This window comes from Nansenia antarctica, assembly GCF_963989245.1.
Source record: "Nansenia antarctica genome assembly, chromosome: 19".
Lineage (NCBI taxonomy): Eukaryota > Metazoa > Chordata > Actinopteri > Argentiniformes > Microstomatidae > Nansenia > Nansenia antarctica.
In genome coordinates, this window is record NC_137692.1 from 13,101,534 (window position 1) to 13,114,962 (window position 13,429).

General features: G+C 44.2%; 1 protein-coding gene across 1 annotated transcript in view; it reads right to left on the reverse strand.

The window, feature by feature from the left end:
- Window positions 1–10,588, reverse strand: part of arhgef12a (Rho guanine nucleotide exchange factor (GEF) 12a) — a gene marked incomplete at its 5' end in the record, with an annotated part of 46,372 nt that extends 35,784 nt beyond the window's left edge. The window contains one exon of the mRNA XM_080548939.1: window positions 10,557–10,588. Within this exon, the coding sequence (XP_080405065.1) occupies window positions 10,557–10,588 (32 nt within the window). The remainder of the gene's footprint in view (window positions 1–10,556) is intronic.
- Window positions 10,589–13,429: the final 2,841 nt, after the last annotated feature.

Consider the following 13,429-nt stretch of genomic DNA (forward strand, 5'->3'; position numbering starts at 1 on the left):
AGGTAGCCTATAGTAATGAGCTATGTAGCCTACAGTTAAGGTAGCTATGTACAGTATGGTATGTGCATATGTATTAAATAGAGGCTATATCAAAGGAGGTATACATGTGCAATGTGCAAAAATATGGTATGTGCAAGGTAGTATTTGTAAACAGCTGTAGTGCAAAGGGTAGGCTAAATGAGTGTTCACATTGACCTGGGGTGTGTGCAACCAATATTCACTATATATAGCCTAATATTACAATATTATGCATATATAGGCTAATATTGACACTATTACCAATAAAACCGGTTTAACCGAAAACCCTGGTATTCAAAAATAGCAAAGTGTTTTGTCAATACTGTCATGATAAAACCGTCATAAATTGAGATATAAACGCCATAAGAGTGTTCGTCCAGCACCACTGTCTATGCACCATTAAAAAAAGCAACTGCTGCAATTTGGAAGCACTTCGGGTTCTGACCAAATGACAAGAGCAAGCCAGCAAATCAGCAAATCTGACAAGGCAATCTGTAAGATTTGCATGACGAAGGTGAAAGAATTAAAATACAAATTTTTTTTTTATTAAATTAAAAGAGGAGCAAGCAGAATCAGAGATGGCTGCCTATTGTCGCGAGCCTCTAAGTAAAAATCAAAGGCCAGCCGCTTTCCACTGATGTTTAGAAAAAAGCATGTTTTTTGTCAATACAGTCATAAAATCGTCATAAATAAACACCTGAAGAGTGTTTGTCCAGCACCACTGTCTGTGGTTGAAGATGCTATTGAAAGTGATGACGGAACGTTTTGTAAAAAATGTGTCAAATAAATAACCTGGAAAAAAATACTATTAAGAAGCAATCGTAATCGCGTGTCATGTGACCGCTTCTCAGAAGAATACGCGATCACTAAGTGACTACAAATGTAATGCTGAATTCATCCACAGGGTATTAGCCTACTACGTTTATTTTGACAGCTCTACCATGGGTACTTTTATTTTGATAGCGTTTTCTTTGCTGATATTGTTTGTTCGGGAACGGATTAACGGTATGCAAGGTTGGAAGCCGTCCAACCCTAATGACCACTAGTTCATGGAGCAGTCAGGGGTGTCGAGAACCCCTTTTACACATACAAGCCTTCCCAGTATATTCCATGGAATTTACCTGGTATGGAGTGTGTGAGAACGCGATTTAGAGGGAAATTCACTCAAGCAATTACCCTGGTCAGGACCTTGTGTGATTCCATGTAATTTACCGGGAAGGCTTAGTGAGAACAGAAGCCTGAACATTGCCTGGTCCGGCACGTGAAGGGTTACGTCTGTACGTTATGTCTGACGCAAGATGTTTTCACATGGAACAAGTTAACCAATCATAGCGAGTAGTTTCTCACTTGGTTCTTTTGGTTTGCTCCGCTTATGTTACGGAGTTGGCCAGTTAACACACATCACATCAGCCAAAGTAGTGATGAACATAATTCCACAACTGGATACTAGCCTACTTCATTGCCAATCATAGTTAGCTAGATTACTTAGCTAGCTTACTTACTTATCAAATGTACATTTTGTGATATAGACGCATTACGGAGCAATGCACCCACACCATCTCCTCCCACAGCTGTCCTGCATCGGACAGTCAGCAGGGATAGAGCCCGCAGCGCAGAGCGCACAAGAACTGCCCCAGACCCCGAATATCGCTACTACTACTAAATATAATTCCACAACTGGATACTACCTGCAAACCCGGGGAATGTCATTGATGTGTGAAAAGACACTACACGGTAATCGTAGGGCATTTAGCTCATGTTTGAACGGCGAAAATCACTGGCGGACCTGGGTTGGGATTCCATGTCATTTACAGGGAAACTATGTGTGAAAGGGGCTTAAGGTAGCTGTGTCCGAGCTCAGGCACTAATGTCATCATCAATGACAGTCCCTTCCCTTTGGTGACATCAGAGCCCTGGTGACAATGAGACAGGGAGAAAGGTTGAGAGAGAGAGAGAGAGAGAGAGAGAGAGAGAGAGAGAGAGAGAGAGAGAGAGAGAGAGAGAGAGAGAGGGATAAAGAGGTTGAGAAAGATAGGGAGGGAGTGTGGTAGCTCCACACAGCCACAGCCTGGGGGGACAACCACACCAATGCTGTGGCCTTTCTGCCCCAATAAACCTAGTCAGACTTTGTGACTGAAAGGGCTGAAGAAGAAGAGACATGTCTGGAATCCTGTCCTAGCCTAGCCTAACGCAAGGAAGGACGGGAGAGTGAAGTGGGACCTAATGAAGTGGGAGTGTAGGCACGATAACGCCACAGAAAGCTTCAATGAGAAACATGAATACGGGTGCACCAGTGATAGCCAATAGTAGGACAAAATGACAAAGAAACCATTCCTACATTTTTAATTCTCTAATGTTGAGCTTTGGAACCTCCACTCCAGCCCAGCCAGCCAGACAGACACTCTGCTGCACAGTGACTGGCCCGCCTGCCCCAGAGACTGCATTACATTAAGAGCATCCTCACTCAGGGAGAGAGGGAGGGTGCGGGGCGAAAATAAATAACTTCTAAGCGGGCCTCTGCAGAGAAGCAGCAAACCTCTTCTTTTTTCTTTTTTTTTCTCTCTCTCTCTCTGCATCTGCAAGTATATTGCACAGGAACGGGTGGAAGCCCGTCGAAAATATAGTGTCGATCCTTTCGGGTTCAAGTTTGGTTTATTTGCTACATAGGCCTATTTCTAAATCCTTGTTTCTTGTGTCAGAATAAAAAATCATTATTCATCCAGGCTATATAATCATTATTAAGCCCATGCAGTCCTCTTAATAACAACAGCATCATGAGCCCCTTCTGTGAGCTGTAATAAATGGCCAAAACATCAATTAGCCTAGAAACACACAATCTTAGGGAACCACGGTACAATACCTAGAGCTGACCTAGCCACGTAACCTGTGTCTTGGCTTTAGTCTAAAGCTGCCAGCATGGACTTGTGAAGAATTGACACATAGGCAACACAGCCTTCCTTCCATATCCTCCTCCATTGTAGCGATCCTGTCTTTGGTGAAGTGAAAGTAACGTCAGGCCCTGCAGCTCTCTTTGTAAATAGAGAGATTGTGATGTGTCTACTGACATCAGCATCACAAAGCTGGATGTTGGACCCCCACTCCCCCACTCCCACTCCCAGGCTGCTGCCCCACCCCCATCACACCAGCCCTGGGGCATGGCCTGCATCTGAATCTACCAACCACAGAACACTCCTTCAGGGAGTCAGTCTGCCAGTCTCTCTCTCTCTTTTGTGTCAGTCTCTGTTTCTCTCTGTGTGTCAGGTCTCTGTTTCTCTCTCTGTTAGGGCTTTCACACCGGCAAAGAACCGTGCCGGTTCGCGTTCGCGTTCGGGAACCTCCGAATGTTGGTGCTGTCTGGCGAACCAGCCCGCGTTCATACCAGTGAACCATCCGCGTCATCAACGCTGGGTGATGAAGGGGCGGGATAAACAAAAATGTCACAACTAGATGGCAGCTACTTCATTGGAAAAGAGGATAATATCTTCCACTACAGTATCTGAAATAAACACAATTTTCTATGAAACAAAACAAAAGACACTTTCTACACGCGTTCTCTTACTAACCAGCTGCTCCATTACTGGAATAGAAATGGCTTACGAAATTCGCGTTCGCGCATGTCCGTGCGTGTGCGTGTGTTTGCTGAGCATGTGAGGAAGATAGAGAGAATAATGAAACTTTTGATATTGTTTTTGATCACTAATGATTAGATTTAGATTAGATTACATTTTGTCTACTTCCTTCTTGCTGGTCTCTGCAGCCTAGAATATGACACACCCACTGACGACGTGACTGTTCTACGTTTTGGTTCGCGCTTGAGAACCACTATTTTCTGGTTCCCGCTGCGAACCAACTTTTCAGGCTCCGAACCAATTGAGTTTCGGTCTGAACGCGCCGGCCGGTTCCAGACTTAGTTCGCGAACGCGAACCGGCTCGGTTCTTTGCCGGTGTGAACGCCCTATGTGTGTCAGGTCTCTGTTTCTCTCTCTGTGTGTCAGGTCTCTGTTTTTCTCTCTCTCTCTCTCTCTCCAAATGACTCACCTATTAGTAGCATATTTCCATCTTACTGCTTTGACTGTTGCCAGGTGTGTCTTAGAGACTGTCAGAGACAGGGGTGGGCCAGGCTGGCACATGAACCACAGGCTGCTGCACACGGCATTATAGGTGTGGTCTGGCCTGGGGGAAACCTCCAAGGTGCAGTAGCCTACTTGTTCCCTCAGCCCCGGGGCCACTGATAGGGAGAGAGCAGTGCTAGGACGTAGGGAGAGAGCATTGTGCAGTGACAGAGCAGGAGTAAGGACTGTTGTGTGCCTGTCAAAGTGACAGCCAGGTGTGAGGTAGCCTAAGCCCTCCACTGCTCCTCATTTACACTCTAGTGAGAGTCTGGGTCGCCCTAGGAGCCTCCCAGACAAATAGAGCACTGGGATAAAGCATTAGGGACCGGCAATGAGTGGAAGAAAGAGAGAGATGGTGAGAGGCAGCGAGAGAGGAATACTCCCCCGTCTGTCTCTCTAGATGAGAAGGCAGGTGATGACTGATGGTAGCTCCAATCGGGCAGTTATTTCCAGCGCGTGGTACCGCTCATTGGGAGCTATTTGGGGTTCCGTGTCACCTCGACATGTGGCCAGCCGAGGATCGAACCGACGTCACTGCACAGGGTTTTCAGCTATTTTAAGGGAGATCCACAGGGAGTATTGATCCAGGACCTGGGAGTAAGCATAGGGAACAACAGGTGTACCCAGGTACAACAGGTGTACACCCCACCGTTTAAGGAGCAAGTCTTCTCAACAGTCATTGAGCGAGGATTGAAGGAACATTTATAAATAAACTGTCATACTTTCAGTAGGGACGCACCGATAGCACTTTCTTATTGCTAATACTGATTCCAGGTATTGATCAGATAAAAGGCTTTTTAGAAACAGCAGTATACAAGCTCTGTGTGTGGATGTGCTATACTTAGCATCATTCTTGTCAGGTGAATACAAATATACACCATGCTCAAGCTGGGAAACGTTAATTTATTGAAAAGAATGATACCGTGTAAGGATAATGACTTTGAAGACAGAGAGGAAAGCAGGCAGGCAGCTGCGTTTGGGTTGAGACAGAGCCAGGGTTGTTATTGTTGACACTGCACTTGCATATCATCTCAGTTGATGACGTGTGTGTTGGGCAAGTTTTTACATCACAGGATTGTCGAACATTCTCCATCTCTGATCCAGCATTTAAGTCCAATATCAATCAGCCCAATGCTGATGCTCAGTGTCGGATCAGTGCATCTCTACTTTTCAGTGTGCATCAAAATAGACCTATTTGTCAAGTCCTAGCTAGGTATAGCCTTTTTACGCTAGTAATATTCTGATATGGTAAATGTAAATGGTAAATGGACCTCTCATTCACCCATTCACACACACATTCACACACCAATGGCAGCAAGCTACCATGCAAGGCGCCGTCCCACTCATCGGGAGCAATTTGGGGTTCAGGTTCTTGCCCAAGGACACCTCGACATGTGGCCAGCCGGGGATCGAACCGCCGACCTTGCGATTGTTAGACGCCAGCTCTCCCTCCTGAGTCACAGATATTAAAAGTGACATAAATAGGACTAAAACGTAGGCCTATCATTAATGGTAGCTGACTAGCCAACATAGCTCAGTAGTCGCTAACATACTAGCTGTGTAACATCTAATTTAAAATACTGTCTGTAGTTACTTAGCATAAATGTCTGGGGAATATCTTTTGCTTACATCTCTGTTGTGTCGGTGACAGAAACTGTATGTCACTTATGTCACAGTGTGATGACGCTGCAGGGCATTCCACACTAATAAATTGTTCTAATCATAGTCCCCAGGGCAGGTTTACCCTGTGCAGCATGTAGTACCAAATCAGATTTTGAATGAGCTTCCCACGGCTGTCAGAATCGCAGTCACTCCCCATCTTCCGTCGGAGACTGAAGACACCATCTCTTCAGGCTACACCTTAACTGCTCCTCCTGAGACATCTACTACCCCCCTGCACTGACCTCCAGATACACCTGCTTCCCCCCCCCATACTGTTTCTCCTGAGACTTCTACTACCCCTTTGTACTGTTTCTCCAGTGTCGACTACTACAACAACAACAAAACGTTCTTCTTCTAGCACGACGACTGCCAATGGCCGCTAGCCTGAGCTAGATTACTTTTCCTGCTACGACTGGTGGATTGATGATTCACTTACTTAGTCAAATGTATCAATTGTAAGTCGCTTTGGAATAAGGTGTCTGCTAAATAGTGTTGTTCCGATACCGATACTAGTATCGGCATGGCCACCGATACGCACAAAAATGCTGGTATCGGTATCGGCGAGTACTAACAAAAAAAAATCCGATTTTTTTTTTTTTTTTAAGTACTAAAGTTATTTTGTTTGTAAATGTTCACTTGCTGTTGCACTACTACTACGACTGTTTTATATCTTAAATGGATATTGCACTGATTGGCATCTGTGAGAGCCACATTTCAGGTTTTATAAGGGGTTGATTTTCTTGTCACCATACCAGGTAGACAATAAAAAAAAGTTCTATAGTATTCACTCTCTGTTGGTATTTTTTCCTGTTTTACAAAGGTTTTGAGCAGTGCCAGACTAAGTGTTAGCAATAATTTTACATCGAGGTGAGTATGCGGCTCAAAAAACATGTTTTTTTGTTTTGTTTTTTCAAACGCCGTGGTATCGGATCGGTACTCGGTATCGGCAAGTACTGCACGGTCAGGTATCGGTATCGGGATCAAAAAATGGTATCGGAACAACACTACTGCTAAATGCCAAACATTTTGATGTAGGCTAAATGATTATGGATCAAAACACTGCCTGAGTGAGTGAAGAGGAGCCACTGGGTTCTACAGACAACCACATTATTGCGTCACTGGTCAATGTCATGATGACTCATCCAGAGTGAAAATCCTGTGACTCAACTTTAACGAGACAACTGCATAACACAACAGTCTGTCCTGTAGCCCTGTCTGACTCAGGATCTTGTCCATGCTCCACTACTAAAACATCAGCCACGTGAGCCTACACATAATAACCTGTTCTTGTAATCTTTTAACATGGTTCATTTCTCAGAGGGAGAATGTAGGGCCCATCGTGTCCTACATAATATGGTTTGTATGCTACGTTAAATCAACTTAAATCAACATGTTTATTGACAATTGGTGTCTGTAACCAGTCTGCTAGGTCTAATAACTTAGGCTAAGCGAAATAATAATCAGTATTGACATTACCACTGCATGTGGGTGGAGACTCCAAAGCTCATTACGAGACTTCTCTTTCTACACTGACCCTGGCATGCTCAGATCACACTAGCTAAAAGAGCTTACAATGAGGGAAATCTGATCAGATCAGATTCACTACAGCACATCACTGACTGTAGACGGCGCTACTACAAAACAAGACTGCAAGCGGACCTAAGAATGAGGGCCTGGTCCAGACCAGCAGACCTAAGAATGAGGACTTGGTCCAGACCAGCAGACCTAAGAATGAGGGCCAGGTCCAGACCAGCAGACCTAAGAATGAGGGCCAGGTCCAGACCAGCAGACCTAAGAATGAGGACTTGGTCCAGACCAGCAGACCTAAGAATGAGGGCCTGGTCCAGACCAGCAGACCTAAGAATGAGGGCCTGGTCCAGACCAGCAGACCTAAGAATGAGGGCCAGGTCCAGACCAGCAGACCTAAGAATGAGGGCCAGGTCCAGACCAGCAGACCTAAGAATGAGGACTTGGTCCAGACCAGCAGACCTAAGAATGAGGGCCTGGACCAGACCAGCAGACCTAAGAATGAGGGCCTGGTCCAGACCAGCAGACCTAAGAATGAGGACTTGGTCCAGACCAGCAGACCTAAGAATGAGGGCCTGGACCAGACCAGCAGACCTAAGAATGAGGGCCTGGACCAGACCAGCAGACCTAAGAATTATGACTTGGTCCAGACCAGCAGACCTAAGAATGAGGGCCTGGTCCAGACCAGCAGACCTAAGAATGAGGGCCAGGTCCAGACCAGCAGACCTAAGAATGAGGGCCAGGTCCAGACCAGCAGACCTAAGAATGAGGGCCTGGTCCAGACCAGCAGACCTAAGAATGAGGGCCAGGTCCAGACCAGCAGACCTAAGAATGAGGGCCAGGTCCAGACCAGCAGACCTAAGAATGAGGGCCTGGTCCAGACTAGCAGACCTAAGGGCGCTTTCACACTTATCTCATTGGGCGCAGACTTACCGAACTTTTTTGTCAGTTTGGATCATTTGGACAGGTGTAAACATACTATCTGAGCTTGGGGGCAATTCGACAAACGTTCGGACGAATCACAGGAAATAAACTATTTGTGGGTGTTGCTGATGTTAGCAGAAAGAGGTTGCACGTCGCAGCTGTGAAACGAAAGCTAGCAAAAAGACAAAAAGCTATTCCAAAAATTAGTCTGGGGATTCATGGATCAATGAAGAGGTCAAATGCCTTTTGGAAATATTCCACTTTTCATAAAAGAACAGCTTGAGAAAACACATAAAAATGCTGATACATTCAGCATGTTCATTGACAAGTTGCGCAGCAGGGGATTTCATTGAACCAGTGAGCAGTGGCACTTAAAGGTAAAAAGAACCTCAGGCAACAGTATCAAGGTGCACTAGGTCCTAAGGAGAAGTGGCAGCTTGGGGCATGTCATGTGTGGTGTAATACTAGTCTAGGGACAAGACCAACAAGTAAACCCACCCACCATTATCGAGTAGCCGAATTTGTCAACAATCCTCCTACCCAATCAGCTCCGCTAATTCATACAGATGACCCAGACAGTGATGAGTTACTACATCCTGCCCTACGCCCCTTCATTTACATCATATTTTTGCTTTGGTCTTTTTGTTTTTGTTGTGACTATGTGTCTTTTTGATAACCTGGAACATACACAACATGTGTGATGTGTCTACATTGAATGATGTGAATGTGAAGCAGTAGATCATTAACAGCATAAAGCTTTGTTGCTGGTAAAAACACCAAAAGAAAGAGTAATAACAACAAAGTTGTAATAACAACAAAGTCGTTGTAAGGGCTGTCAAGGTATTCCACTCCACTGTATTCCACTACAATTCTGCTCCACTCCAGGACCAGTAAGAGAGCAGGAAAGATCATAGCTGATGCCTCCTACCCCGGTCACCACCTCTTCCAAAGTCTCCCATCTGGAAGAAGGTTCCGGTCTATCAAAACCAAAACCTTGCGCCACCTGAACAGTTTCTTGCTTCACAAACAAGCCCCCCCCCCCGCCCCCAGAGAGACCAGCAAACCTTGGAGAGAGGGCTGGGGGCCCGGTCCAGACCAGCAAACGTAGGAGAGAGGGCTGGGGGCCTGGCCCAGACCAGCAAACCTGGTGCAGAGGGCTGGGGGCCTGGTCCATACCATCAAACCTGGTGCAGAGGGCTGGGGGCCTGGCCCAGACCAGCAAACCTGGGAGAGAGGGCTGGGGGCCCGGTCCAGACCAGCAAACGTAGGAGAGAGGGCTGGGGGCCTGGCCCAGACCAGCAAACCTGGTGCAGAGGGCTGGGGGCCTGGTCCATACCATCAAACCTGGTGCAGAGGGCTGGGGGCCTGGCCCAGACCAGCAAACCTGGGAGAGAGGGCTGGGGGCCTGGCCCAGACCAGCAAACCTGGGAGAGAGGGCTGGGGGCCTGGCCCAGACCAGCAAACCTGGGAGAGAGGGCTGGACGCCTGGTCCAGACCAGCAAACCTGGGAGAGAGGGCTGGGGGCCTGGTCCATACCAGCAAACCTGGGAGAGAGGGCTGGGGGCCTGGCCCAGACCAGCAAACCTGGGAGAGAGGGCTGGGGGCCTGGTCCAGACCAGCAAACCTGGGAGAGAGGGCTGGACGCCTGGTCCAGACCAGCAAACCTGGTGCAGAGGGCTAGGGGGATACTGTTCCCATGGAGGGGTATTGTTTATCAGTGATGTCACCACTTACCGGGAGGGCCTCAGGGGTTGGGGGAAAACTAGGAGATCAGCAGAATGCAACGACAAAGAGCACGCTGCACACTGACCGCACAGTCCCAGCAAGCTAGCTTGGCATGCGACTTAGTAGGCAAATCAAAAACAAAATGCACCAGAGGGAAAGAGCAGCAGTCCATTCATTCTTCATAATTTCTTGCACCGTTCAATTCTCCAAAACTGATCAAATAAAACACACTAAACCTAACCAAACAGCTGCACTGAGAAGCATATTGAAGGACGGCTTATTCATCTCAATGCACCCATCTCAGTTTGTGAGATCAGATGCTCTGATGTTTACACTGCACTGGAGAGGTTGCCAGTAACAAGCAGCACATTGTACACGTTTATATCGGTATCCTTTGCATATGATGAATAAACTTTATGCATATGATGAATAGATTTCAAAATGTATTTGATTTAAAGTGAACGCATGTCACTTGTTCAGGCCTACATGAAGAGAGGAAGGATGAACCAGGTGCAGGAGGCATGTTATTGTAAATCAGCCTACATTGTGATGGGACTGGTGGCATGCATGTTGCAAAGAGTCACTTACCTGTCAGTGATACTGTACTGTGTGTCGCTCATTGGGATGGCGATGGCGTATTCTAGATTTGCTGCGATTTATTATATCCAATTAACATTTTCCCCCAAAAATGCCCCCAAAAACAGTCTCTTTGACTTTGAAAAATATCCTTCCTTTAACATCCGTCTGTGTTGAAGTAAGGCTTTGGCTGGAGGAAAATAGAAATGTCTTCAATATCTGGAACTGAACCGATGCTACTGTATTGCGCAATCAACAATCCCTCAACAACAAGACTTATTGGGACTAATCAAGCATATGAAGATGCACTAGTCTACTAGTCACATGAGCGATTTCTAGAGATGAATCAGGATTGATCACAATCAAGCGTGCACTCCTTTTCGCAGATCGCTAGCCCAATGTTAGGGTATAATAATGTTCCTAAACTAGATCTTCTTTTCCCTTGGAAAAATCGCTACATAGTACTTCCACTCTCCCTGCATGCATCTATCTCCAACCCAATCCTTTGATGCCGGTCAAAACGGTTCGCATCACACTTTGATGATCACTATTTGACGTCAAATCGCCACCTAAACACAAGCTAACCTGACCCAGGGTCAGATCGCCAGTATTCAGTATAGCTCAATGATTTCTCAAGATAATGAAAATCGTGTCAGTCCCATTTGGTTGTTTGATTTCCCAGGCTTGTAGATGTGCTTCTAGTCCCTCGTGATCATGAGAATTTTCCTCAAAAAACTGACAACCGACTTGTCTTGAAACCCGTGTAACAAATTAAACTAGCTGGCAGCTAAACTACTATAGCAGCAGTAACGTGTTAAAGCAAAGCGATGTTCTTAGCTTGATTAGAGCGATAACGTGTTTTTTTTAATGTGCCCTTTGTAAAAGAATCTCGTGTAATCGTGAGTTTAGAATGATACGGTTCTATCTCCGTTTAGGGTAGTTCAGAGATATTGAGCGTCAAAGTTTTTACATTCCATTATGTTCTGTGAGATGGAACCTTTGTATTTTATGAATTACTAACTCAAAAAGGTCAACGTTTTAAAAAATAACACCACACAGGCGTTAATAAACACCTAATGGATCAGATTATGTAGAAAACTCAATTTTGACCAAAATGGAGATAGAACCTTATAATTCTAACGTCACGAACTCCTGGATATCCTGATATCCTATTCAACCAACGCAACGGTGCCCAACGCAAATCTTAACTGTGTATCACTCCAATATGTACAATAGAGTCTCAATGAAGCAAAGGCGATAGTTCCAAGTTATATCCGAGTTTCCTTAGTTTAGGTTTGGGAAATCTCCACCAAACGTTGCTTAGCAGAGAGGAGGTTTCCTTGACTCCATGTTTGGGGAGTTGAGTCGCTTTGACTTGTTTGTTCCTCGGCAGAATTCCCTTAAAGTGATTTTTTTAGGATAAAAAAACAAACACCGGATTAGTTCAGCGAAGTGAAAGGTTGAGCAAAATTGAAAAGTACACTTTGTTTCAGGAAAAAAATGCTGTCTTCCCTCTGGAAAATGACTTTGTGAAAATGAAATCCCCAAATCTCGATAACTACGCCCTGACGAAACAGCTCCTCATTTGCGGCTCTCTGCTACTTCCGCCGGGGAGGAAAAGCTTGGGACACTCTCAGTAATGAGACAAGAATAATAATAATAATAATAATAATAATAATAATAATAATAATAACAGCAACAACAATAATAATAATAATAACAGCAACAACAATAATAATAATAATAACAGCAACAACAACAACAATAATAATAATAATAATAATAATAATAACAGCAATAATAATAACAATAATAATAATAATAACAGCAACAACAAGAATAATAATAATAATAATAACAGCAACAACAACAACAACAACAACAATAATAATAATAATAACAGCAACAATAATAATAACAGCAACAATAATAATAATAATAATAATAATAATAACAGCAACAACAAGAATAATAATAATAACAGCAACAACAACAACAATAATAATAATAATAACAGCAACAATAATAATAATAATAACAGCAACAATAATAATAATAACAGCAACAACAATAATAATCATAACAATCATAATAATGATTATTATTATGATGTTTATAGTACAAGAGACACGTTACATTATCAGAAGATTGATATCAATATTGGTATGGTTATTAAATCATGATACTATGGTACAAGTGCTATGAATACTGAATACTTATGTACACATTATACTACACAATCAACTATTATATTTCATTATGAACAGTAGCTCGCCATTCGGTTCAAATGACGTGTCATTTCGGTGGTAATATGTGTTATTTCTGCTGTGGCATTCACACATTCTACTTGGGAGTGAGGTTAGGGAAGTGAGGTTAGGCACAAAGTGGCAACTCAGGAGCTAACACTGACAATGAAGTGCTCATGGCGAGGACATTTGTGATGTACACATGCCACCATGTGGACATATTGAGTTACCCTTACAGAGCATGCAGTAGTGCTATACTTCTGACTGCTGAGAAGCAGAAATATAATATAAAATTGGAATACAAAACATGTGTGTACAGGCTTTTTTTTCTTTCTTTTTTTTTCCACGTATGGCTTTTTGCCCAGCGCCTACCCAAAAGGAAGTGTGTATGACAACGTTACTAACTTGGAAGACCTGTGTCAGAATGAAAGTAATAACAACTAATGTTGTTGGATCAAAGAGTAACACGTCAAATGTTTTTGGGAGCCATTGTTCTGTTCAATACAGCATAGTGGGATGCATAATATCAGAATTTCACTTCTCAATTACCTTGTGATGGTTCCACAAAACAGTAAAGGTGTTTTATTCCAACAAAGAGTATCCTTATCTTTATAACAACATTCAAGTCACAAAGGCACA